This window comes from Phalangium opilio, unplaced genomic scaffold, assembly GCF_054372755.1.
Source record: "Phalangium opilio isolate 3A_F unplaced genomic scaffold, DU_Popi_V2 ptg000031l_1, whole genome shotgun sequence".
NCBI classification, from domain to species: Eukaryota; Metazoa; Arthropoda; class Arachnida; order Opiliones; family Phalangiidae; genus Phalangium; species Phalangium opilio.
The window spans coordinates 6,420,566-6,448,365 of NW_028324158.1; the positions used below are offsets into that span (position 1 = coordinate 6,420,566).

Sequence of the window (27,800 nt, forward strand, 5' to 3'; positions counted from 1 at the left end):
GGAATGAAGTTCATGGTTACTAAATTTTGGCCAATTTTGATCTATTTCTTATGTTTGGGACTAAATTTAACTCGGGGTTCGTTTCAAACTATACCTAATTTGCGCGTGGATAATGATGAAGAAGTTTTACGAAAATGGACTGCTATGGACCAAAAAGTAAAGGATGGAATAGCTACTTTTATGAAAACTATTCTACCGGTTGTTGTGCGCATGACATCTACTTTGGATTTGACACCGGAATGTACAGCTTCGTTGTTGAAGGTTTTATTTGGTGTGCGGGATTTGAAATTATGGGCCATGAAAAGTAAGTTCTTTTCAATATTATTGTTTGTTGATTATATTTAAGATAATAAGGACAAGAAATTCAGGGAGATGTTATCACATTCATCTTAATTGGTTATTAGGCTCTAGAATGGTACTCTGTAATATTTTTTAGCTGATTTACGTCAAAATCAAATCGTTAATTTGCATTAGCATTGTCTTTCAGTTTCTTAACTAAATTTAAGGGGTCATCCGTAAAATACTGTATCCAATCTTAACTTGAAAACAGTGGCCCGGATGGCAAAATGGAGATAGAAGTTACATTTTAAACTCAAAATTGATTTCCCAAATAAAATCCCTCTTAAGTTATGGCAGACTTATCAGAAACACCCTGTATAGAACAGGATCCCAGACAATCAACATGGTCTTCAGATGGACACGATAATATTTTAAACCCAATTTAAAAAATTATCATAAGTATATAAGATATGTTCCATAAGAATGACACTACCTATACTTCGTAATAGAGATTTACTGGGAGCTATAGTTTGAGAACGACTTGAGAATTGGCAACACTCGGTTTTTCAGTCCATCTTCCTATTTAGTCTGTAGTAAGCCTTTGACAGCGCCTCACCAGGCGTCGCTTCACTAGAATCTATGAAGTTTCACCTAAGTCACTTCATGACCAGCTCTAAGTAACCAAAGACAAACTTATGGAACATATCTTATGAACTTATGAAATCATGTATAATTTTCACAGAGTGTAGGCGAGATTGCGTCAAATCTATATGAACATGCTCTTTTTAGTGTTTGACGCAACTGGCAAACCAGGAGCGGGTCAATTAGCTGGAACAGTGTCCGCATTCGGAGATTACACCCAGTGCCTCAGTGTCGAAGTTCCGGACAATTTTGGTTCCAAAGGTCTACTTTTCAGGGGACAGTACTGCATGATTGACCTTCGACCTTCATTACCCAAGAAACCGGACATTCTTTACGCCAAACATGTCCCTTTAATATTCCAAAACCTTACTGGAACTTCAGAAGTGAGTAAAACTAATATAATGTTCAAGTACTTATGTCAAAGGAGTTCAGATAGGTCAGCTGCATGATGTATCTTGAACTAAACCTTGGTATTACAGTTGGTGACTCACTTAACAAAATTAGTCTGGGGATTTTATACGATTGGGCTTCGTTACGGTGTCTGCGTCCCATCTACTTGCTCCAAAGAGGACATTGGACAAATTGCTACTCAAGGTTGATTCAGGTGTATTATAAAAACCAAAATATGTAACTAAATGCTTGCTACTTCAATTTTAGTTGCCATTAATATCGAATTCTATTCTGATGTCGTTTCATGCGAAACCAAAGATAGCGAAATTGAAATTGATGCGGTTCAACTTGCCATCATGTAAGTACTTCCATGGACAAAGAAAGCCTTTTAATTTAATTGGTCTAATTTTTCCCTTTTCAGTACTGTATTGCTATCAATTGTTGCAATCGTTGCCATTGCAACGGTCATAGATATTTGGTTAGTTTACAGAAAAACTTTAGCCAACACCAAGGAGTCGGGTAAATAGTATAATAACGGACGAAAATTGAAGGACATAGTAAAATTAAGTATAAAATTCGGTAATAGCTAAAACACTGGGAATTCGTTTATCGGAGGCTCTGTCCGTTAGATCAAACTGGGTGAAACTATTCCACGTCAGTCATAATGACGACCAAACGTTAGCTTGCCTGAATGGTATCAGGTTCTTTTCCATCACGTGGGTCGTACTTGGACACACCTATCTCTTCGTTGATTATCAACTAATAAGTAGGCCTGCTCGATTATTTTATTAATTTCTATTAGAATCGACATAAGTTTATCAACATGGTCTTCAGATGGACACGATACCCAATTTCAAAGCATCATAAGTTTATAAGATATGTTCCATAAGTATGACACTACCTATACTTCATAATGCTAGAGACTTACTGAGAGCTAGTTCGAGAACGACAAGCAAGAATTGAAGTTCTACACTCAGTTAATTTTGCTGTCCATCTTCCTATTTAGTCTGTAGTAAACCTTTGACAGCGCCTCACCAGGCGTTGCTTTAACTCGAATCTATGACCTACGTCAGTTCATGACAAGCTCCATTTTGTAACCAGTGACAAACTTATGGAACATATCTTATGAACTCATGGTATCGAGGCACTAAACGTTTATTAAAAACGTTCTAGGGAACACCTTCAGTATTTGGGACGACTTCACTCACACCGTTCCATTTCAAATCATTGGAAATGGGTTCCTATCGGTAGAGAGCTTCCTATTTGTGACGTAAGAATTGGAAATAGAATTTGGTCTCGAATTCAAGCGATGCTAACTGAATTTTTTTGACGAATGGTTTCAGAGGCATGTTGATTTCCTACAATCTAGTTAAGCACTACGACTCAAAAGGACCCAAAATCTTTAATATTCCAATTATTATTCTGCATAGAATATGGAGGTCAGAAAACGAAAGAACTTCCGGTTCCGGCATTTGACTAAATTACATTGCTAATGAATCCACTGTTAATTTTGCTTTTAGACTACTGCCTTCAACAATGCTAGTGGTTGGATTAACAATTCTACTTCCGTTAATCGGAAGTGGTCCAATGTGGAATGACATAGCTGGAGGAATGAGTCAAAATTGTAAAGATCATTGGTGGAAATTACTGGTTTTTGGCAACAACTTTACACCCTTCAAAGACCAGGTGGGATAATAATAAACACCCCAATTATATATGTCCATCCTGTCAGCTCATTACTAAGTCTCTTCGATGAAAGAAATATTTTTAACCATATAATTATATTTATTCCAGTGTTTGCCACAAACATGGTACATTGCCGTGGACTTTCAACTGTTTTTCGTGGCACTATTATTCATGTTCATTTATTTCAAGTAATTAGTAATTAAATGCTAAAAAACGTATTTGACTTAAAAATCGTTGCCTCAACAGAAGCCCTCTCATGGGAACCGTCTTTAACGTCATAGCCACATTGGCGGGAATAGTGGCCGCTGGACTTATGACGTATTTGAAAGCTTATCCACCAGGGACCATTATATCAGTAGCTGATAAAATGTAAAAACATTTCGTATGGGTACTTGGTATTTTAAATGAAAAGTCAATTGTTTTAAACACAGTGCGGTGGACGATATCACTAACCACACCTACAACCTACCTCAAGTGCATTTAGGTGTCTACGCAATTGGCCTATCCTTGGGTGCTTTCTTAGCGAGATGTGGTAGCTTTAAAATACCAAAGGTACGGTATGGTCTCAAATTAATGGACCCAGGACCCTTGAAGGCCAATGTGACCTTGAACCATTTTCAAGGTTATGATGGCCTCTATGATGAGTTAACATTCCATATACCGTTTGATTTTTAATTATATCATTACAGGTCGTTCAAATCGTAGGATGGTTATGCTCCTTCGCCTTAAACATGACCATTTTATTCATAGTCCGAAAATGGAACTTGGGAGTCAATGCGACCTTGACAGAGTCAGTGGTGTACGCTAGTCTTCATAGGACAGGTTGGGGAGTGGGCTTAGCTTGGCTAGCCTTTATGTGTGCAACGGGACACGGTGGTATGTTATTCACGCTTATGTTTTAGTATAGCGTTAACAAAAGTAAACTTCATACTTATTTTAAAAGGTTACATTAATGATTTCTTGTCATGGAGAGGTTACGCTGTCCTGAACCGTTTGACCTACCTCGTTTATCTTTTACACGTGACTATATTTGGATATTTCATTGGGTCAATGAATGGAAATTTCGATTCAAGTCATATTGTCGGGGTAAGATTAATTTTCTTTAATGACTAAACCTTAATTAGTCATAAACTCTTATTAATGGGCTCTTTGGCAACACATAAACCGCGGCACGAAAAAAAAGGAAAATTAGGATTTAGTATATCGAGGTCACTCGAAAGCACTGGTTAAAACTAGGTGCGGAACTGAAGGGGACGTAAAAGATGGCGATTTTGGGTCGAAAATGTTCTATGACGTTTTGCCGTCCGAGTCACTGTTTTCAAGTTAAGATTGGATTATTTTACGGATGACCCCTTAAATTTAATTAAGAAACTGAAACACCATACTAATTTAATTAAGGGGCCATCCCCAAAACACTCAAATCATAACTTGAAAACAGTTTCCCTTAGGGCAAAACTGCCCAATGAACATCACCCTTAATTTATGCCAGACTCATCTAAAACACCTTGTATATTGTCAAGAATACAATTAAGGCTAAAATAACTAGGCCTAATTGCATGCATTCTTCAATTTCTTAAGTTTTTACTATAGACTCGAACTACCAAAATATTTCAATAATTCACTTAGGTGTTAGCTTCATTTCAATTTTGTTGATGCTAAACACCAGTTCTTCTTTCAAATAAGCCGTAAATCCACTTTAATACTTAATGCGTTAAATTAAAATTCAACTCACGCTCTCAACATTTGACCTCATAACATGATTAACAGTTACTTAAAACCGTAAAATCACGTACATAGAAACCGAACGGTACGAGTAAAACATTTCCCATGAAATGTTATATATAGCCATGAAATGTTATATATAGCCATGAAAAGTTTACCTTGAATTGTAGCGAGTATTAAAAGAGTTTAAACATTGTGATTAGGCTATAGGCATTTAAAAAAGTCGACGCAATATCCCATAATAACTCACGCAATCAATTCAATTCAAATCAGTTCGCGAATTGAGTTAGAAAGCCAGGAAATGTATTTCCAATATGAATTAGTAGGCCTATACCTTGAACGCCTTCACTTTATTCATAAGGTCTAAGACGAACACGTTATAGTGAATATTAACTTACTTGATTGGTTACATCCTTGACAGACGTGGGCCTTCTTGGGGAATCTCATTGTGAGCTTCTTGGTGGCATTTGTCCTTCGTTTACTGTTTGAGGCACCTGTCCTGGAGTTGGAGACCATTTTCTTTCGATACGTGTTAGGAATTGGCGCTGATAAAGGTCACCAAAGAGACGACAAAGCCGGGCGGACGCACCGTCTTGAAAATGGACGCCGACAAAGTGACGTTTCACAACCACACCGTCACGAAATCGGCCGAAGACACAGCGACGCGTCACTCTCCGCAGAGAAAATGTCCTCACGTTTGTAATATCGTTTGTCAAATAAGGGTGTTTTCTGTATAGGAATATAAAAAATATGGTTCATGAGTATACATTACGCAAATATTATTGCATTTTATAATTAGAATTATTAATTAAGGTACAGGCTAACATGTCACGAAACGCTGTAGGTGTATGCCTAAAATTACAGGTATAATGTGCAGAACCAATAATGTGTATGTGATTTTTGGGTTATGCGGGTTTATTATACTGCCGCTAGTTATAATTTTTTATTTTATTAAATTGTGGAAAATAGGTTTATTATTATTATGATTTTTTAAATTGTGGAAATTTGGTGAAATTGGTCCTTTTAATAAATATTTTTGAAAATATTTATTTATAGAAGTACAGTTTTATTTGTATCAAGGTAATTTTAAGGGAAATTTAAATAAGTAATTTAAAGGGAAATTAAAATAGGTAATTTAAAGGGAAATTAAAATTAAAGGGAAATTAAAATAAGTAATTTAAAGGGAAATTAAAATAAGTAATTTAAAGGGAAATTAAAATAAGTAATTTAAAGGGAAATTAAAATAAGTAATTTAAAGGGAAATTAAAATAAGTGATTTAAAGGGAAATTAATATAAGTAATTTAAAGGGAAATTAAAATAAGTGATTTAAAGGGAAATTAATATAAGTAATTTAAAGGGAAATTAAAATAACTATTTTAAAGGGGAATTAAAATAACTAATTTAAGGGAAATTAAAATAACAAGTTTAAAGGGAAATTAAAATAAGTAATTTAAAGGGAAATTAAAATAAGTAATTTAAAGGAAAAAAAGCAATTTATAGGGAAATTAAAAAAGCAATTTAAAGGGATATTAAAGGGAAATTAAAAAAAGCTATTTAAAGGGATATTATTGAAAGCAAATTTAAAAATGCAATTTAAAGAAAAATAATCACAATATAAAGGGAAAGGTAAGCAAATATATTAATTAAACATTAATCATAATTTCAAAATTAAGTAACAACAATTAAAAGGGAAATTGAAGAAACATAAAAGGTAGTGGGCGAAAATTCGAGGTCAATTGTTGTTGTTATTGTTGTTGTTTATATAATCACAATATAAAGGGAAAAATAAACACTTATATTAAACGTTTAGCATATTTTCAAGATTAAGTAACGATAATTAAAAGGGAAATTAAAGACACTTAAAAGGTAAGTGTGCGAAGATTCGAAGTCAATTGCTGTTGTTGTTTATTCAGCTTACTCTACTTTCGAGATCCAAATAACTAATACACTCAAGTTCAAGCACACTTGACAAAAAAATAGCAAAGCAACATTGAAGTGCATGGGCTTGAACTATCTACTCTAGCGTTCATGAATTCCATTGATTATTTCATCACAAATAATTACAGTCCTACACATTATTTTAATTTTAACTACTTATAATTAACACCTTCAATCAAACACCTTGAAGAGATATTTATCATAATTCAAATAAAAGAGTGCACCAGCCCACAGTCCATAAATTGTCACCAAAAACCAATTTATTTGACGGTCATCACCAGAAAGAGACACCTAAGTACATTAAAGTGAAATTAAAGAAAAAAAATACCTTGTATCTATGACCCTGCCAGCATTTTTTTTTAAAAATTACCTAATTATAATTTTCAAGATTCATTTTTGTTTTAAATCTAATCCTTCTTGAGGGTTTAGTACGAGGGTTTAGTATTTCGCAACGGGCTAGTCTATAGGACAATGGTTCTTTTTAATTAATTTACCAAGCCATACCCAAAGAATGCAATTAAACAAAGAGTAATAAGAGATAGCTTTAATTTTCCTTTTTAAACAATGTTGTTTAGTTTTTCTTTGAAACAGGCCGGAAGGACACACTTTTAATTAGTAATTCTATTGGTGTACGAGAAACGTGCTTTCGATTCACGGTGTTTTTTGGATTTTCTTTTGGGGGTTTCGTCCTCAATATAATGAACTGGTTTTTTCTCATTACGGTAGAACAAAATATTATTATTCCCAGCCCTCGTTTTACCGGTGTATAGTTAAAGGTTGATAATGGAAACTTAAACCCCCACATGGTATTAACGGCCTTAACGTTCTATATCTCGCAAGATTGAATATCTTGATTATGTCTTATATAAAATCTACACCACGTTCTTTGGGTTTGGGTAAGCTGGTTGATTGAATCGGAGTCATTGTTTGTAAGGTTTCCCACAGTTCAGTTCAAACAGTTCAGTTTTCGGTTCAGTTCAGTTATTTTCGGTTTCAGTTTAGGGAATAAACTGATTTGATTGCTTCAGTTCAGTTTCAGTTTGCACATCTCCAAACTGATCAGTTTTCAGTTCGGTTCGGTTTATTTCTTAAACTGAACTGATAAAAACTGAACTGAAGAGATAGTTAAGTACTCTTTCGATCTATCGCGAGAAACGATATCAAAACGTTCCCGAAAACATTAGTAGAACAATAGAAAACTGTCATCGTTTAGTATTGCATGCTCAATGATATTTTGGGGGATGTGTCGCGTAAAGTTACCTTATTAGTGTCGCGTATATTTCATCATTTCTGTCGCGTATATTTAATTATGCATAGAAATAAGCTATTAATTTAAGTCTTGTGATTAGCTGGGACCCTCTGCAGAGAGACGCAGACTAAAAGAATACCAATAATTAGTAACTAAAAAGGGTATCATAATTAGATAATTAGTCAAAGTTAAATTGTTCAATGTTAATAATTAGTAGTTAGTGAAATAAACATGCCTCTTAATCTTAAAGTATGGCACTTCACGATTCCAAAATACTTAGTAGTAGTAGAAAATGTTAGCGGTTAAACTTACAATCTGGGTATTTTGGGCCTCTGACACCGTGTTTTTCTTCTTGATAATCTCTGAAGGGGTTTTCGGTTCGGTTCAGTTACAACTGAAAACTGAACTGATCAGTTCGGTTTCCTGGCTGAACCGAACTGATAATTTCAGTTCAGTTTCAGTTCTTGAAAATCTTAACCGAAAAGTTTCAGTTCAGTTGCAGTTTTAGTCCAAAACCGATTAATCAAAAATGTCTTGATTAGAATCAAGACCTAAAAAGTATCGATAAGACTGAGGTTATCACTTGTCTGAAGGATCAGATATTAATTTTTCTTTTTAATTGAAACTTAAATGCATGCTTAAGAAAAAACAACGTTCCATTACCGTTTTCCGTTGAAATAAATTATTTTACTGGTAATCAATTTCAAAAATTTACTTATCTCGGCTTTTCGACCACAATTCCATTCCCCGAAAACATTTTATCATTACATTAATTACTTTTGGGAGAGTACGTGTATGGTTTTGCGTTTAAAAGGTTCCTAAAGACGTTACATCCCCATTCGTGACCGGCACGCTTCGCAGTGGAACATTTTAATTATTCTAAAACCAATGGCGCCAAATTCAATAGGGACAGCAAGATTTTTACTCGCGGTTTTGCAAAATGATGTAATATCAAGTGTACTTTAGTCAACCGTCGTACTGTTCTTTCTCATAGTTCAGGGCATGATCAGTGTTACTGCCCAATTTCTCTCTCTAATTTCTAACAATGGTTAGAGAGTATTTGATTCGGCACTGCATAACGTTATATACATTTATAATTCTAAGTAGCACAAATGGAAAAAGAATCCATTTTTTTATATTTTGGTTTGAAATAAATAAACTCATGATAGTAGTTATAACGAACTGAAAGTCAAGGGAATGGCAGCGGTAATGAGCAGCAAAAAGAAAGGAAAGTTTGCTTCAAGTTAGCAGAGGGACATGGTAGAGAAATAGTAATCTAGAATTTCGTTCGTTCAAACCTTAATATATCATGAAAAATTCAAGTGAGGAGGCGGCACTACCTAGATAGATTGATTTTGGCAGATAACAGCGAAGAAATTAAATTCTACACACTACTACACACTATGGGAGAGTTTCAGGGCCGCAGGTTGCACATGATGAAATCTCAACTCCAGTTTATATCAATTCTCCCTGGTCGTACTAGTAGCAGGTTAAGCTATAGTTTGCTCAGGTCCTGTTAGTCTCGAAAGGGTTATATAGTGCTTGTAACTTTTAAAAGGGTTTTGTCATATCTGAACAGACCGCTATTACAGTTTTTTATTGTTTTATAGGTTATTTTGACACGTTATCTCCCAAAAGTAATTAATGTAATGATAAAATGTTTTCGGGGAATGGAATTGTGGTCGAAAAGCCGAGATAAGTAAATTTTTGAAATTGATTACCAGTAAAATAATTTATTTCAACGGAAAACGGTAATGGAACGTTGTTTTTTCTTAAGCATGCATTTAAGTTTCAATTAAAAAGAAAAATTAATATCTGATCCTTCAGACAAGTGATAACCTCAGTCTTATCGATACTTTTTAGGTCTTGATTCTAATCAAGACATTTTTGATTAATATCTGTTCCTTCAGTCTTCATTTTAATTAAGAATGTTAAGAAACTGTTTTACATTTTCAAAATCTGCACTAAGCAGAAACATATATAAAGGGGACCATAACTTTAGCTCAATCAGACATTTATTTATAATGATACTTAAAGAAAAACGTAAATCATTAAAAGTTTGCATTCTTATTGTAATTAACATAATACAATTTTTTACAATCATTTATTGAAACGCGAGCCCCCCCCCCCCAAAAAAATTCCAGAAATAGGACCAAATTGACAATTTTACAAAATTTTTAAAAATGCTGATTTATGTCCGTTTAACCTTTAGCTCAAAATTGTCATAAGCCCAATATGAAATTCGGATATCCTTAAAACTTCACAAAGACGATCCGAGATTGTCAATATCAAACTTTTTTGTAGCATAAACTAATGTCTGTTTGATGTTAAGCTTAAAACCTTAAACAAAATATAATCAGGGCTCCCCTAAAAGTTCCCAAAGATGATCCAAGATTGTTAATACGCCTAAAAAATGCCATCCACAAAATATGTAGCCGGGGAAAAGAGAACGTGATCGAGTGGGCTATGCTAGTTGTTGGAAGTCGCGGGGGTTGGGACAGGGATAAGGGAGTTGAAATGGATTGTAAATAATAATTTGCAATCTGCGGCACCGTATCTATCCCAATGCACCTCACGCACGCCCCTACCTTTCGGTAGGCGATTGCTAAGTGCTGCCACGTAGCGCCATTTTATTTGTATGAGAACTAGCTTCTATTTTGAAGATAGAGGGAGCGCCCTTTACAATTTCGTCCAGTACGACCCTACCTAAACGCTGAGGATGCTGGGAGGACTATGGTGCCGTAGGTGGGGGTACACAGGCAACGCTATAGGTATGGGGGTTTCCACTCCATTCTAATTTAATTATCGACTTCTTTAGTTTAGCAGACGACGTGCTCTGGTCAATGGTCACGGACCAGTTTATTTATTCCAAGTCAGGAAAGTCGCTGGCCTAATGTCCAGTTTAAAAAATCCTTGTATGGTCACGGACCAGTTTACAGGGTTCATACAACTTTTGGAAAACAAATTGCCCTGAGATTTCCAGGCTTTTTCCCATATACTTCCCTGAGGTTTCCAGGTTTTTCCCGTATATGGATTATCCTATGGAGCAAATGTTAACGAATGAGGGAAGGGGCAAATAGGACTATTACATAATCAAAGGATATCCCCGTATCTCTAATATAACCAGAGTTACGAGCTTCGAAAATTTAGTGTAATGTTAATCCTATGGAGGAGGCAAAGTACCTACAAGCACCCGGGGCAAGTACCTACAAGCACCCAAAAGTACCCACTAGTACCTACAAGCACCCACAAGTACCTACGAGCACCCACAAGTACCTACAAACACCCACAAGTACCTACAAACACCCACAAATACCTACAAACACCCACAAGTACCTACAAACACCCACAAGTACCTACAAGTACCTACAAACACCTACAAGTACCTACAATCACCCACAAGTACCCACAAGCACCCACAAGTACCTACAATCACCCACAAGTACCCACAAGTACCCACAAGTACCCACAAGCACCCACAAGCACCCACAAGCACCCACAAGTACCCACAAGCACCCACAAGTACCCACAAGCACCCACAAGCACCCACAAGCACCCACAAGTACCCACAAGCACCCACAAGTACCCACAAGCACCCACAAGTACCTACAAACACCTACAAGCACCCACAAGTACCCACTACCAACAAGCACCCACAAGTACCCACAAGCACCTACAAGCACCCGGGCATAGCACCTACAATTAAGCACCTACAAACACCCACAAGTACCTACAAACACCCACAAGTTCCTACAAACACCCACAAGTTCCTACAAACACCCACAAGTTCCTACAAACACCCACAAGTACCTACAAACACCCACAAGTACCTAGAAACACCCACAAGTACCCACAAGTACCTAGAAGAACCCACAAGTACCTACAAGCACGCACAAGTACCCAGAAGTACCTACAAGTAAGCACAAGCACCTACAAACACCCAAAAGTACCTAGAAACACCCACAAGTACCTAGAAACACCCACAAGTACCTAGAAACACCCACAAGTACCTAGAAACACCCACAAGTACCTTGAAACACCCACAAGTACCTTGAAACACCTACAAGTATCTAGAAACACCCACAAGTACCTACAAACACCCACAAGTACCTACAAAAACCAACACGCAACTACAAGTACCCACAAGAACCCACAAGTACCCTTAAGAAACCACAAGTACCTACAAGCACCCACAAGTACCCACAAGAACCCACAAGTACCTACAAGCACCCACAAGTACCCACAAGCACCTACCAGTACCCACAAGCAAGTATACAAATACCCAAATGTACCTACAAGCACCCACAAGAATCCACAAGTACCTAACCGAGAGCTCAAACGCCATGTTTTTCTTGCTTAATATCCCTCTAACGGCGTGAATCACGACAAAAACGCCGTAAGTCCAATATAAAAAATTACCAGTCGTCGGTAATCTAGCTTAATTACCAGTCGTCGGTAATCTAGCTTAATTACCAGTCGTCGGTAATCTAGCTTAATTACCAGTCGTCGGTAATCTAGCTTAATTACCAGTCGTCGGTAATCTAGCTTAATTACCAGTCGTCGGTAATCTAGCTTAATTACCAGTCGTCGGTAATCTAGCTTAATTACCAGTCGTCGGTAATCTAGCTTAATTACCAGTCGTCGGTAATCTAGCTTAATTACCAGTCGTCGGTAATCTAGCTTAATTACCAGTCGTCGGTAATCTAGCTTAATTACCAGTCGTCGGTAATCTAGCTTAATTACCAGTCGTCGGTAATCTAGCTTAATTTCCAGCCGTCGGTATTCTAGCTTAATTACCAGCCGTCGGTAATCTAGCGTAATTACCAGTCGTCGGTAATCTAGCTTAATTACCAGTCGTCGGTAATCTAGCTTAATTACCAGCCGTCTTTAATCTAGCTTAATTACCAACCGTCTTTAATCTAGCTTAATTACCAGTCTTCGGCAATCTAGCTAAATTACCCGTCGTCGGCATCTAGCTAAATTACCCGTCGTCGGCATCTAGCTTAATTACCAGTCGTCGGTAATCTAGCTTAATTACAGTCGTCGGTAATCTAGCTTAATTACCAGTCGTCGGTAATCTAGCTTAATTACCAGCCGTCTTTAATCTAGCTTAATTACCAACCGTCTTTAATCTAGCTTAATTACCAGTCTTCGGCAATCTAGCTAAATTACCCGTCGTCGGCATCTAGCTTAATTACCAGTCGTCGGCAATCTACCTTAATTACCAGTCGTCGGCAATCTACCTTAATTACCAGTCGTCGGTAATCTAGCTTAATTACCAGTCGTCGGTAATCTAGCTTAATTACCAGTCGTCGGTAATCTAGCTTAATTACCAGTCGTCGGTAATCTAGCTTAATTACCAGTCGTCGGTAATCTAGCTTAATTTCCAGCCGTCGGTATTCTAGCTTAATTACCAGCCGTCGGTAATCTAGCGTAATTACCAGTCGTCGGTAATCTAGCTTAATTACCAGTCGTCGGTAATCTAGCTTAATTACCAGCCGTCTTTAATCTAGCTTAATTACCAACCGTCTTTAATCTAGCTTAATTACCAGTCTTCGGCAATCTAGCTAAATTACCCGTCGTCGGCATCTAGCTAAATTACCCGTCGTCGGCATCTAGCTTAATTACCAGTCGTCGGTAATCTAGCTTAATTACAGTCGTCGGTAATCTAGCTTAATTACCAGTCGTCGGTAATCTAGCTTAATTACCAGCCGTCTTTAATCTAGCTTAATTACCAACCGTCTTTAATCTAGCTTAATTACCAGTCTTCGGCAATCTAGCTAAATTACCCGTCGTCGGCATCTAGCTTAATTACCAGTCGTCGGCAATCTACCTTAATTACCAGTCGTCGGCAATCTACCTTAATTACCAGTCGTCGGTAATCTACCTTAATTACCAGTCGTCGGTAATCAAGCTTAATTACCAGTCGTCGGTAATCTAGCTTAATTACCAGTCGTCGGTAATCTAGCTTAATTACCAGCCGTCTTTAATCTAGCTTAATTACCAACCGTCTTTAATCTAGCTTAATTACCAGTCGTCGGCAATCTAGCTAAATTACCCGTCGTCGGCAATCTAGCTTAATTACCAGTCGTCGGCAATCTACCTTAATTACCAGTCGTCGGTAATCTACCTTAATTACCAGTCGTCGGTAATCAAGCTTAATTACCAGTCGTCGGTAATCAAGCTTAATTACCAGTCGTCGGTAATCAAGCTTAATTACCAGTCGTCGGTAATCTAGCTTAATTACCAGTCGTCCCTGATCTAGCTTAATTACCAGTCGTCGCTGATCTAGCTTAATTACCAGTCGTCGCTAATCTAGCTTAATTACCAGTCGTCGCTGATCTAGCTTAATTACCAGTCGTCGCTAATCTAGCTTAATTACCAGTCGTCGCTGATCTAGCTTAATTACCAGTCGTCGGTAATCAAGCTTAACTTTCAGTCGTCGGTAATCTAGCTTAATTACCAGTCGTCGCTGATCTAGCTCAATTACCAGTCGTCGCTGATCTAGCTTAATTACCAGTCGTAGGTAATCTAGCTTAATTACCAGTCGTCGGTAATCTCGTTTAATTACCAGTCGTCGGTAATCTAGCTTAATTTCCAGTCGTAAGTAACCTAGCTTAATTTCCAGTCGTAGGTAATCTTGTTAACTTAATATATATGTGTGTGGTCTTTTACCAACTTAACTTGTTAGCTAACACAAGCTTAGGTTCTCTTGTTTTCTAACCACTACGAAAATTGGACCAAATAGCCTTAACCGTCCTATTATCATAAACTGACTCTTATCCATTCTAAAATATCGCAGATTGGAATGGTTTTAAAAATTTTAAATTAAACACACTTAGACTTAATTATAGTTAATGAAAATTGCTTAGCGCCAAGTAAAATGTTGTACCTTTCATTTAAAACCGTTTTCAAGTCTAACAAATGTATAGTTATGTCTATAAGTGCCTGGACAAAATGGCTGTTTGCGAAAAAAATCCCATGTTATTTCTATGGGAAATTTCCAGTTTTTCGTCAAAAGGGCTGATTAATTTTATGGAAATGAAAACCACCCTTAGCAACTTTATTTTTTATAAAATAAACTAATTAATGGATCTCTTTGAAATTTTAACCACATATTGAGGGCCAGAATTGTAGTTCTGTGGATTTTTTTCAAAACAGTTAATACAATACAAAAAAAGTTACATCCAAACAAAAAACCCTCCTTATACATTAAGAGCAGTATGAAGTCTTATCTAAGAGAGCTACCGCTCTCATAGAATTTGAACCGAACTGTGGGAAACCTTAATTGTTTGTATGTTTACTTTGTCGTTCATAAAGATTGCTTGTATCTGCATGGACAAATTAAGAGATCGAAAGTATAATGGTCACTGCTTGACCGTGGGTCAAGAATCATCATGGTCAGCACAAGCTTCTTGGAAACGTAATAGGTAGTCCGTTTTAAAAGGCGGTGTGCGTTGATTTAGGGTTAAGACGACGGAACATTTATTGGGTATGCGGACAACACTAGAGAGGGCTTCAACGTTACTACCAGTCCACCAAATTTGGTCATTTCTGTTTAAGTCTTTGTTGTAAACATCTTCCATCTTTAGAAAACATGGTGGTCAAACACTAGAGGCTGTTTTATTTTTGATTCAAATTGAAAAGGGACTATCCATAGGGAAAGGATGTTGTAGTGACGTGACACGTACGGCTTGACGTTTGAAGCTTTATGAAGATGGAGTTTGGTTGTTAAAATGTATTACGTGTATCATAGCCAGACCACATTAGTAACATCGTATTAAATTCGTTATTCAGTGATAACTGTCGGGCCAAAAACACACCACTGAATCATGAAAACCAGGAAAGAATAAAGGTGACAAGTGCATGGAATCTTTTTCTCGCTGTTAGGATGAAACTTGGCTCTATGTCCCGGTGCATGCATGCTTTAGTAAGTTCACTTGGCCATATTGACGTCAATAAAGTGATATACTACAAGTTCCTTTCGCATGTATTAGTATTATCGCGGCGCTAAAAGTATTCCTAGTGTCACCTCTATAAAAAACCTATTATTATTATTATTATTATTATTATTATCCTAAGAGGGCTTTAACTGATATCCAGTAGCTGATTTTTCAAATGTTTCATTAAACAAGATTATGAAGAGGGCGTTCACACTTACGCATTTAACCTTTAGCATACTTTAGCCTTTGCAGACATATACGTTAGAGCAAATATAACAGCGTAATATTGTAACTAATAATTAACAGACAAGTTTCACCAAGAATTTTCAAATCAATGTGTATTATCAAAAAGTAAGATGAGTACTTCCACAAACAAAATACTTTCAAAATCATTGAACCCGTCCAAAAAAGGCAATCTTTCCCTCAAATCACGGGTGCATAATTTTTCAGATTTACATAATAACATGACCTGTAGAAGCGTATAGTTAATTAAAACATGATCATTCAAGAGTTGTTTTCAAGGTTTAGAAAAATACCCCTTACGTTAATGTAGAATTTTGAAAAATAACTAGAATATTTTAAGGGCATCAATTAAGTTGTTCTCGAAGCCAAATTAGTCCCAAAAATTACTCCTAAATAATTTTCGAGGATAAACATTAAAATCTAGAGAAGGTACCGATTGGTGAAGTTACGAAAATGTTTCATGGTTTAATAACTTTAAACGCGACGACTTATTGAGCTACCTTAAGAGATAATAATCCATCCCTACACGGAAATCGAAAGCTGGGAAAAAAGATTTTCGGCTGCCCTTGCATTCATGGTCACCCAAATACGCCAGCTATAGCAATGGTGTCTATTTCAACCACCACCACGGTTTGACATTGAAAAAAGGTTCAAACCGACTCGATTTCGGAAATGAAATTTCATTTTTGAAGCCATTCGCTTCCAGAGGACCAGGACGGAAGCACCCCATTTTTTATTAGCTTTGTCCAAGACTTAAAACTTTAAAATCTTTAAAAGTCTTTAAATTTTTTTATGATTTTCATAATTTATTTATAGCTTTTGATTAAAATTTAAAAATTTATAACAAAGAAATAAAATGGGTGCTATGTCCAATAATCGTACGATAAATGCCGGCAAGAAGATGATATCATCCATGTCTCGCCTACTCTTGACCACTCTGTTCGTTATGAGCTTTTTCTCATCGCGTAAGATAATGGTTAGGTGCGCGTACCAAGACACGGTGCGTTTCCAAACGGAAGACGACGCGGATGAGTTACACCGGAAATGGCACGCGATGGAAAATACCTTCGTTCAAACGACAGAGAGCTTGGTCAAGATGGCCTTGCCTATGTTAGTGCGCATGTCCTCGGAAGTTGATATTAGTACGGAATGTACAGCAGCTGTGCTTAAGACCGTCAGCGCTTTAAAAGACGGAAAAATGTGGGCTTTTAACAGTGAGTATTGCCATTTAACTTTTATTTTAATGATTGTGGTGATGGTATTCAAAGATAAAAAACGAGGGGCTAATCACTGTTGGACTCCCTGTGCACCGGTTAAGGATTACGTGTAATCATTTTAGCACTATAAAGGGCAATGCTTTAGAAGATTGCGCGTAATCACTTTATTACAGTCAAAGGTACAGCGGTTTACACTGAGTGACCGGCCCCTCGGAAAAAAGTGGAGCGCGAAAGGGTTAATTATTTTAGCACTGTAAAGGGCAGGGCTTTAAAGATTGCGCGTAATCACTTTAGTACAGTCAAAGGTACAACCGACGTGTAAAGCGATTAAACTGAGTGACCGGCCCCTCGGAAAAAAGTGGAGCGCGATAGGGTTAAAGTTACTTATAAGCTCGAAATGAACCCAAATTTTCATAGAAAAAATTTATTTTTCAATGATAAAATACAGGAGGTTTATGATAGGTCTGGCATAAATTAAGGGGGATGTTCTTTGGGAAATCAATTTTGAGTCGAAAATGTTCTATGACATTTCGTCGTCCGGACCACTGTCTTAAAGTTATGATTTTAGTGTTTTGGGGATGACCCCTTAATTAAATTTATATTTAAATTATACTTAATTATAAGGGGTTATCCGTAAAATACTCCAAACATAACTTGAAAACAGTGGCCCGGATGCCAAAATGTCATAGAACATTATACTCAACATCCCCCTTAATTTATGCCAGACTTGTCAGAAACACCCCACATAGATAATAATATAATGTTTATTTTTAATGAAACATCAAATAGAAATTCTTTGAAGTTTCCAAATTCACTTATCTAGACTTTTTCTTTGTAAATAAAGTAAAAAAAAGAATAAGAATAAGAATTAATCATTGAAACTTCAGAGTATTTATTGGCTCTCGTAAAAATTGATACGGTTTTTAAGTGTATTGGTCTATTAAGTTCAGATACTCGAAATGGACACCCTGCTTATAAATTGTGAGAGAGCACGTGTATCCCAAAACGAAACATAAATATAAGTTGATTTTTAGTAACTCCATAAAACTTTAAAAAAAATACCCCTTTTTTATTTGCCCTAAAAATCTAAAGGACAAATAACATTATTAGATAAAATTCCTATTGCCGGGGGACAGTTTACATAAAAAGATAGAAATCTTTTCCTAGTCTTCTTTCTCCTACACGCCTTTCGAAAACGATTCATCCCCCCTGGGTTCCAGATCATTCTAAGTGAACTCTTTACTTTAGAATAATTCCATCGTTTCCTGACCCTGGTTTTGATACCAAGTGAAAGTTTACTGTCAGTAAATAAAGGGCTGTAGTTCCGAGCGACCTCAGTTTCCCTTAAGCATTGTAGCCATATTGGCAAAGCATTTAAGGACCCAGTGCAAACGAATGAGCTCACACCAAACCTTCGATGGATGTTTATACATTCTCAGGTTATATGTATGAGTTCTTTCTTATTTGATTTTCACTATTGGGTAGGGGGCAATTCGAACAAGTGGCTAAATCTTACAGGCGTGATTGAAAGTTATCATGGATGGTGGTTGGTCCACTAAGAACCAATAGATTTAATGGCAAGCAAAACGTGGTTGTATATCGAGAGATCAGGCCACCATAGAGAATATACAGTAGAGGAGCAGACACTTTAGCCTTTACCAATACCCTTAGCCAAATTTTTACTATCCATTTCCGGTTTTTGCCCATTGGTTGATTACTTTCTGTACAAGACATAAACTGGTTGAAAAGTGTGGCCCTATTTACAGTATATCCTCTATGGAGGCGGAGAGTGATATTAGAACCCTACCGGAAGTAGCTCCAAAAAATTAACGAAAACTGAATACAACAACTGTCCACTCCTCTACTGTATATCCTCTATGAACATTGGTCTAATATTTAGATACTTTTACACAAGCAGTGCTCTGTTTTCCCAGATACTAGTAAACAAAACTTGAGACCCTTGAGTGTGTGTACAGGTCTTCTTTCACACGATTGTAAGGTACTCCAACAAGTAAACATGATCCGAAACTGTTTAGAGCAGAGGTCAACTGAGGAGAACTGACCATCTAGTCAGAAATAAAACTAAAAGCTACAATTCTTCCTTAAAAAGACTTACTTATATCTTAAAAGCAAATATCACTATTGGTTGAACGAAGCTGAAGTGTTATCACGTGAGATTTATGGCCTCTTTACTTTAACACAACCCAATTAACTAAAACACAACAATACCACTGATAAGTATTGTTAACAAGCCCCGGAATATTGTCACTTTTAATTTTAATTAATTATCTTTCCGTGATTATATTATTTATTTTATTTTATCGAGTATGAAAAATCAAACAATAAACTATAATGATATTTATTTACTACCATGAAAATGTTGCGCGCCCCCAAACAAATTACTGATAAGCGATTGATAGAAAAAGGGGTTCGACACGCTCCCCTTCATCTAGTCGGCTTCTGCTAGTCCCCAAGTGAACTTAAGATCTTATAATTCACCAAGAAATCGGCCGTCCGTATTCCTGTTTTACCAGCACAGAAAGAAGGACCCAAGACAATTAGTACCAAATGGCTTGGACGCAATACCATCAACCTTCGCCTTATACCAGGAACGGCCGATTCGACGAGTTTGAACGTCGTTTAGTGGACCATGACACTACTATCTCAATCAACCACGAGATACCCGAAGAAAGCTTCGTGCTAGAGGCCGTAACACCGTCGTCTTTGTGGGCTACATCTGGTAACGTAGCAGCTCAAGACGACAACGATTCGTTTATGTGGCAAACTATTTCCGAATCGAGAACGAAGAAGAACTAGGCAGTGATAAGGAAATTAATGAATTCACTATCGAAGACTGCGTGAAAATAATGGTTTCTCACTGGACAAGGAAAGAAGAACCCAGGTTTTACTATACTGAAGTACTTGAAATGAAAGATTTGAAAGCGAACGTGACACACTTGGGAGATTCGACTCAAGATCGCGATGATGTCAATAATAACAACAACTGCCAAAACACAAACGATCCCGAACCGAGTAACGACGGGGACTGGCAGATTATAAATCACGCCGACTGTAACATAAGTAACGATGACGAAGATATATTTCACGAAAACAACAAAGATTTTTTGGATGAGTTTAAAAACAGAGCGTCCGAGCGTTCCCGAGAATCAACATCTCGGGACAACCGCGAATTTGAATTGACCCACGGTCGTAGTCCGGCACTGATTTTCTACAACCCCAATCAGTCTCAGATGGTCACGGAGAGAACTCAACAAGATCCCAATCCGGCTTTGATTCACCACCAACCAAAGCAATCTCAGAAGGAAATTAACAGAACCGAACTTATCGAAAAGAGAAGGGAACATTTCAGGAGATTTCATAAGAAACGACGCGATTCGCCACAGCCTTTGAGGAAATGTGTCCTCGTGAAAGAGGCCATCGAAGCTGGACGTGATCAACAACTTCATCTAACGAGGTTGCAAAAGAAGGAAGATAGACAATCCCAGCCTATGATGGTTGTAAAAGATCAAGATGGAGAATATTACCGGGGAAAGCGACAAGAATGTTTTATGATTAGAGATTACCTCAAAAGATGGGCGGGGAATAACAGAAGGCAAGTTAAAGATCCTGCCAAAATACATTGGAGAAACGTTGCTGTGGACTACCTGGCTTTGGTAGGTTAATTTGATAATTACAAATGTTGCTGAATTATGTTTTCAAACCAAGCTTTCCAAATTATATTTCTAAATCAAGCTTCCTAAATTGTGTTTCTAAACCAAGCTTCCTAAATTGTGTTTCTAAACCAAGCTTTCTAAATTATGTTTCTAAACCAAGCTTCCTAAATTTTGTTGCTTTACTAACAATACGATTCCAACAGCAAGTAAAGCTACACAAATTGCCTTTGGATCTCCTTCTGCTTGCGCTTAGCACGACTGATAGTGAAATGGCCATTAGACAAGACCTCTGCTCGATAAAGGAAGCCTGCAAGATCGCCTGCCGGTCACTTCAAAGTGTCGTGAAGAAAACATCGCGTCGTCTTGAAGAATGGCAGTTACAAGGATTAAAAAATAGCTATGGAATGTTAACGTCTATGCAACGAATGCCATACCTTAAGTCATTGAAAATAATCAACTGCCGCATTGAGGAACCCTTCGACCCGACCTTTTACGAAAAACTGTGCAAATTGACCAAGGCTACGATAATCGAAATTGCCGTTGGAATAGAATTCATAAAACACTGCTGCAAAAAAGCGGACGTTAAACGAGTCTCCAAGCAGCTTATGTCCAGCGCCGCCCTGTACTTGGCTTTTCGTGTCGCGAGAGATCACCCGGACCGACGGTTCAATTGGGACGAGTTGGAGGGATGTCAATACAAGGAAGAAGAATTGTACGCTTTAGTTCGAGAGATTTGTTTGATTATGAAAAAATGTTTGACCAACTGCGGAGGACTTTTATACTACATAAAATGCGGAAGTTCAACGAATACCGAAATACTGCCCAAACCAAGCTTGAGTAAAATCTTTGATTTGATTCTAAAGAATGGTCTATTCAAAAGAGATTGTCCAATACTGTTGATACCGGAAATGGTTCAAGAGGATTAATGGGGTCGTGAATGAAGAGCCAGGGAACTGGTGAAGTCCTAGGGAATGTGGAGCCAGCACATAACATCAATCTGGCAAGAAGCATGTAGGTGTTCCAAACAACACAGCGCAATACGTATCATCATTGCTTACGCTTAGTAGAGACGTGCCGGAAGTAGGTTAGGTGGGAAAGGGTTTGATTGCTTTAAACCTGAAAAAAATGCAACATATCTGTACATAGCATGTCGTTTCATCACTGCTTTGAATTTAGTTCAACTTAAGAGCCTTAAGTTTGCATGTTCGAAACTCATTTGGTAAAAGAATTCGTCACAAAACTTATGAAACACATACACTATTATCATTTATTAACGCGTCTTGCATCCATATACGCTTTAAGCTCAATCATTTTTCGAAAGATTTACTAAATACTTGTATTATTCTATATTTTCAAGAAATATTATTAAATAAAGGCCATTGCCAATTACAAGTACAACGTATAAAAGTTAATTTCACGCAACATCAATTACATAATTATCTGTCAGCCTTTTGGCGGCAAGTCATTAAAATGTTTTTGAAACACTAAAACCTTTCCCACCAAAATACAAGAACTATTGGTACGTCCAAAAGTAAATAGATATAAAATATACTTCATCAAAACTGACTTCGTTCAAACGTCCAAAGAGAAACACGGTATAAATTCGACCCCCCCTTGAGTAAGATTACATTTCACGACCGTAGCACAGGGAATATAAGTGAATAGGCTCAGGTTATAGCATCGTTGTATTCATACAATCTGATTTAACCCCTACATTGCACGGGTGACCGATTATTTATACTGTGTATTCTCCATTTTGAATATTTGCTCTTGCATTTATCGAGATATTTGAAGGGTTAGTATGGGTTTCTAACTTGGGATTAAATGGAATACTTATATTTATTTATTTACTTAAGTTTGAGTAATATTGCTTTAGAGTTGTTTATCTATTTCATTTTTTTATTTAAGAGTAAATATTGATTTTCCAAGATAATATATTTTTAAGTTATTGAGTTTAATCTAGTGCTGTTTTAGACAAAAAAAGTAGACTGATTGCAAATCAGTAAAAAAAAGGTCTTAATCTAACGTATTTTGATAGAAATTACGTAATTGGTCAATAATTTCCCAAAATATAACGATACCGTTTCAAGACTTAAAAATTAAGATATCACGTGGTTTTCTAAATCGATAAAAAACGCGCAATAAATTATGTATTTAAACATACTTCACATTTCTTTCGCATTTTAATCTCGATTAATTGACTCGCGTTAAATTCAATGTTGGTTTTAAGAAAGCAAACTCTCCCGAGAATCTACGTCGAGATGGATGTTTCCAAAGTGACAAAAACTAAAGTTACACCTGTTAATGACAAAGACTCAACATCCGAACCCAGGACAGTTCCCAAACGAAATTCGCGTAAAATCAAAAATTTCTTCTTCAAAAGTGTGAGCTCCGGTGATCAACAACCCGCTCCCAAATCCAAGAAATGTGTCAAGCCCAAGAAGAACACTAATCTTTTGAAACGGACATTAATCAATCAAGCTAAGAAAGCCGCGGCCCTGACACTGTCGCTGTCAAGTACCCAACTAGAACATAGCATCGAGGATACTACCAGATTTGAAATCGAAACCCACACCGATGGCGTCAAGTACAGCATGTACACTTCGGACATTTACAACTTTTTAAAGGACGAGGAATCGAAATATGATATTCCGAGAGATTTCTTGAAGAAAAAACACGCTGATGTCATTACCATGAGAAATATAGTCGCTGATTGGTTAATTAGGGTGAGTTTCAGATTAGTAATTAATCGAGGGCCATCGTGTAATATGATGAGGAATGACCCGGGTAAATAAGGGTGGTGGTAGAGTCCCTTTTCATAGGTCGGAGTATAATAGTCTATTGCAAGACCACCTGGTTTCCTTAAGTTGGAACATTTATTGGTTTTTGAACAACAAAGACGATAGGTATGACTTTGAACGGAAGTACTTAGATGAACTGGTAACTTTGAAACCCTATACCTAACAGCTTTGGACCCAAATACCAATCAATGTTATGTCTTAAAGCAAGTCTCGGTTGTGGTTAGTTTAAAAATATGCCACTAGATGTTCCCATAATCGAGGGGTGTAGTTGCCTGGCCCTTTATGTTTAGCAAAGGCTAGTTTTAGATCCGACCTCATAAACGAGTTCTGATTGGGTCCAGCCCTTGGCATGGTAAAATTTCCATCTGGGGCAGAATGTTAGGGATGGCACAGGAGCCGACATTTGCTTTAACCCTACGATACTGCACCTTCCATTCGATTAGGGGTTAGCTAAATCAATTTGATGTCATGGGAACGTCATAGGAGGTGATGTTGGTCCGTTAGTTTTTCTTGGTACACTTTAAATTTTATGGAGATTAAGTCGGGCATATTATAATTTCCGGAGAGGTTCAGTTTAGACCGCGACATCTCATCTACCTGCATTTGGCTTCAATAAGAACCCCAACCAAACACTTAACCAATCAACCCTTGAAGGGTTTTACAAAATGCGCGTATTGTAAGTTCACAACTAACTTTCAGGTTCATTCTTTTTGTCAACTTCATTTGGAGACCTATTACCTTTCCATCGCTATTTTGGATCGTTACATCCAAATACACGATTTAAACGTAGAAGACTTCAAAATCTTGGGTGTCACTGCTCTATTTATTGCCACGAAGTTTGAAGAAACGTACAAGCCAAAACGCAAACCCTTCGGAGTCGCCACCGAACATTTCAAGCTAGAAGAAATCGTAAAGATGGAGATGCAAGTTCTACAGGCCCTGAATTTCAAATTGAGTTTACCCATCCCTGTACCGTTTTTTCGCCTGTTTTGTAAAGTTTCTGGTGCCACGTCAAAAGAACGGGACATTGGAAGGTTCATCATGGAACTTTGTACTTGCAACCATGAACTGGCTTCTTGTCGGCCATCTCTGTACGCTTCTTCAGCTATTTACTTAGCCCTAAGAATTAGTAGATCCGGTGTAGTTTGGAGTAAAAGTTTAATTTTGGCTTCGGAATACTACGTCCAAGATTTGTTACCAGTCGTTCAGGTCATGTGTGATCATTTGTTGAAGTCAAATACAAAGAAGTTTAAGTTTACAGCGGCTAAGGAGAAATACAGCGGAGAAAAATTTCATAATGCCAGTGTGTTACCCGCATCCTCTAAGGCTTTGATAGAAGGTTTAGCCAAAATTTAATATATTATATTAGTATTAGTATTAGTATTAGGAAATGACTGGTTTTTATTATATGTTGTAGGATTTATGTTATTTAATATACCGTAATTGACAATTATCTGTATGGATAAGACTTAATTTTTTGAACTGTTTTGTATTAATAAAGAATCTTCTGATTTGACAGTTTTTGATGTGTATAATTTAATTTCTTTAAACTTGTTAAGAACCAGCTTAAGATTAGAGGATATGTTAGGTTTCCATGAGCTCATTATTTTGCACATGGTTGTTAGATGCATACGGTGGTGGGGGACTGGAGATAAAAAGGGGAGGCCTAATTAGGAAAATTAAATATTTGAAGGTTCTCGACATCTTATGTGGGTTTTTGATAAAATCAGTAGTTTAATTCAAGAATTTGAAGGATTAAAAATTTGGACTTAATTAAAAAAACATAAATCATAAAACCCTTTCCTACCGACGCAAAAACCACAACCACTCCCATTTCATGACAAACTAATACCCACATCGTAGATATTCATCATACTTCGTGACTACAAAATAGAGGACTTTGAAGATTCTAATCAGAAAAAGTTTTATTAATTTAATTTAATTTACCTTGGTTTGCTTTCAAGAATAACATATTTATCAAAATATTTCAACCTTTTGATAGTAATTAAGCAGTTAAGATTTTATTTAAAATAACCTAGAGACATGATCTGAATATTAATTAAAGGTTCCTAGTAATAAGATACGTCGAAAGCATATCGGCTATATTTAAAAATAACCGGTTCTTATAATTAGCATAAATTAAATACAAGATAAAAAAGCGTTCAATAAATTATGTCAGAAGAGATTATGTCTATAAATAAAACGCAAAAAAAAATTAATTGAATTTTCAATTAAATTAAACTCTTTGTGAATTATAAAACTCTGCCTTAGTAAATGGTTAAAGTGACATAAAACGTAACCCTAACATATACAGTGTATTTCTGATAAGCCTGGCTTAAATTAAGGGGGTGTTCTTTGAGTAGAAAATGTTCTATAGCCATTTTGCCGCCCGGGCCACCGTTTTCAAGTTACTTTACGGATGACCTCTTAAATTTTATTAAGAAACTGGAAGACAATGATTTCTAATTTAATTAAGAGGTCATCCCTATAACACTCGAATAATAACTCGAAAACAGTGACCCTAAGGGCAAAATGTCACAGAACATTTTCGACTCAAAATTGCCCAAAGAACATCCCCCTTAAATTATGGCAGACTTATCAAAAAAATCCTGTATATAAGATTGTTGTTATGTAATAATTAACAAAACCACTTATTGTGAAAGTTCATTGCAATGTTGACTAACCAGATGATTGGATCTTTCTAATTACAGTGTTAGATGCTACGGGAAAACCTATGGGCGGACAACTGTTGGGCACCTCATCTTTCTTTGGTTCGTACTCTCAATGCCTTAACACCACGGCGATAAACCCATGGGATCCTTCAAAGGAATACTTCAAGGGAAAATATTGTTTGGCTCGATTCAGACCATCTTTGCCAACAAAACCCAGTGTTTTCACCTATGGACAAGAACTGGAAGGTCTTCATAACCTAACACTTAAAACCGAAGTAAGTCAAGTTTTTTTAACAACGCTCTACTGGGCCTACAGAATTTCTGCAAGTACTCGCATTAATTCATTTATGTTACCATTTAAGGTTATGAATGAAATCAAAAGAAAGGCACCAGCTTTCTACAGTTTCGCCTACCAAGTGGGACTTTGCGTTCCATCTGTTTGCACCGATGAGGATATCAGACAAGTATCAATATCAAGTAAGGCTTACACCACTTAATTTAACCGTACCAAGTTTGAATAGAGGCTTAGATAATTTGCGCAACTATTAACAGAAACCTTAGTGAGTTGTAGGTACTTATGAATTGCCTTGCAATCTTTATTTTACAGTCGCAGAAAAATTAGGATGGATTGGAGAGTTACATTCATGCGAAACTGAAGAAAAACAGACCTTCTTGGATAAAGACCAACTGGCAGTGACGTAAGTTACACTTAAATTTCAAAACAAATGTTTAACTGTCATTAAGAAACGTTTATCTTTTACAATAGAATCATAATAGCGTTGCTTATCGGATTGGTAACAATAGCCACCACTTTGGAAACATTCGGTAGAAAATTCAAGAAACAATTCAACTACGACAAAAATCGTAAGTAACCAACCAGTAAAAGCAGGACACAGTTGGTTCTAACGTTAATTATTCTATTTATTTATTTACGAATGCAGAAATACCATGGAAACTAGTTCGAGCCTTTTCCATGAGACTTAACACTAAGAAAATTTTCAGCACCAACAGTGGTCCAGAGACCAACATGTTGTCCGCTTTGAACGGCATGAAGTTTCTGTCCATTGGTTGGGTGGTCGTTATTCACGTTTATTCTTTATTGAGTCCCCATTTATACCGTAAGTTCTTCATAACAATGCTAACTAATGTTTTCATGGTAGTTTAACCTATGACCTATTCTGAAACAGGAGAAGCTAATGCGATTGAAAATTACGCAAAAACGTTCTCTTTTCAATTGATTACTTCAGCTTCGTTATCAGTGGATACCTTCTTCTTTATCACGTAAGTGTACGGCTTAAAGGTTAGGATATAGTGTTCAAACGACATTAAAATGACGTCATATT

General features: G+C 36.7%; 4 protein-coding genes across 7 annotated transcripts in view; 3 read left to right on the forward strand and 1 right to left on the reverse strand.

Annotated features, from left to right (window-relative positions):
- LOC149690257 (nose resistant to fluoxetine protein 6-like) overlaps positions 1–27,800 on the reverse strand; it is a 204,074-nt gene that overhangs the window by 75,831 nt on the left and 100,443 nt on the right. For all 4 annotated transcript variants that reach the window (XM_089869764.1, XM_089869763.1, XM_089869762.1 and 1 more), the window contains exon 5: positions 5,118–5,448. The gene's annotated coding sequence lies outside the window, so the exon portion shown is untranslated. The remainder of the gene's footprint in view (positions 1–5,117; positions 5,449–27,800) is intronic.
- On the forward strand, positions 16,970–27,783 carry LOC149690265 (nose resistant to fluoxetine protein 6-like). The gene is made up of 6 exons (XM_089869776.1): positions 16,970–17,307; positions 26,497–26,732; positions 26,820–26,934; positions 27,065–27,155; positions 27,224–27,321; positions 27,399–27,783. Exons 1-6 carry the CDS (start codon positions 16,995–16,997, stop codon positions 27,620–27,622), a joined length of 1,077 nt encoding a protein of 358 aa, XP_089725902.1. The 5' UTR covers positions 16,970–16,994; the 3' UTR covers positions 27,623–27,783.
- LOC149690266 (uncharacterized) lies at positions 20,084–22,382 on the forward strand. The gene is made up of 2 exons (XM_089869772.1): positions 20,084–20,984; positions 21,188–22,382. The coding sequence occupies exons 1-2, from the start codon at positions 20,178–20,180 to the stop codon at positions 21,908–21,910; spliced, it is 1,530 nt and encodes a 509-aa protein (XP_089725898.1). The 5' UTR covers positions 20,084–20,177; the 3' UTR covers positions 21,911–22,382.
- LOC149690267 (G2/mitotic-specific cyclin-B2-like) lies at positions 23,206–25,306 on the forward strand. The gene is made up of 2 exons (XM_089869775.1): positions 23,206–23,710; positions 24,485–25,306. Exons 1-2 carry the CDS (start codon positions 23,246–23,248, stop codon positions 25,139–25,141), a joined length of 1,122 nt encoding a protein of 373 aa, XP_089725901.1. The 5' UTR covers positions 23,206–23,245; the 3' UTR covers positions 25,142–25,306.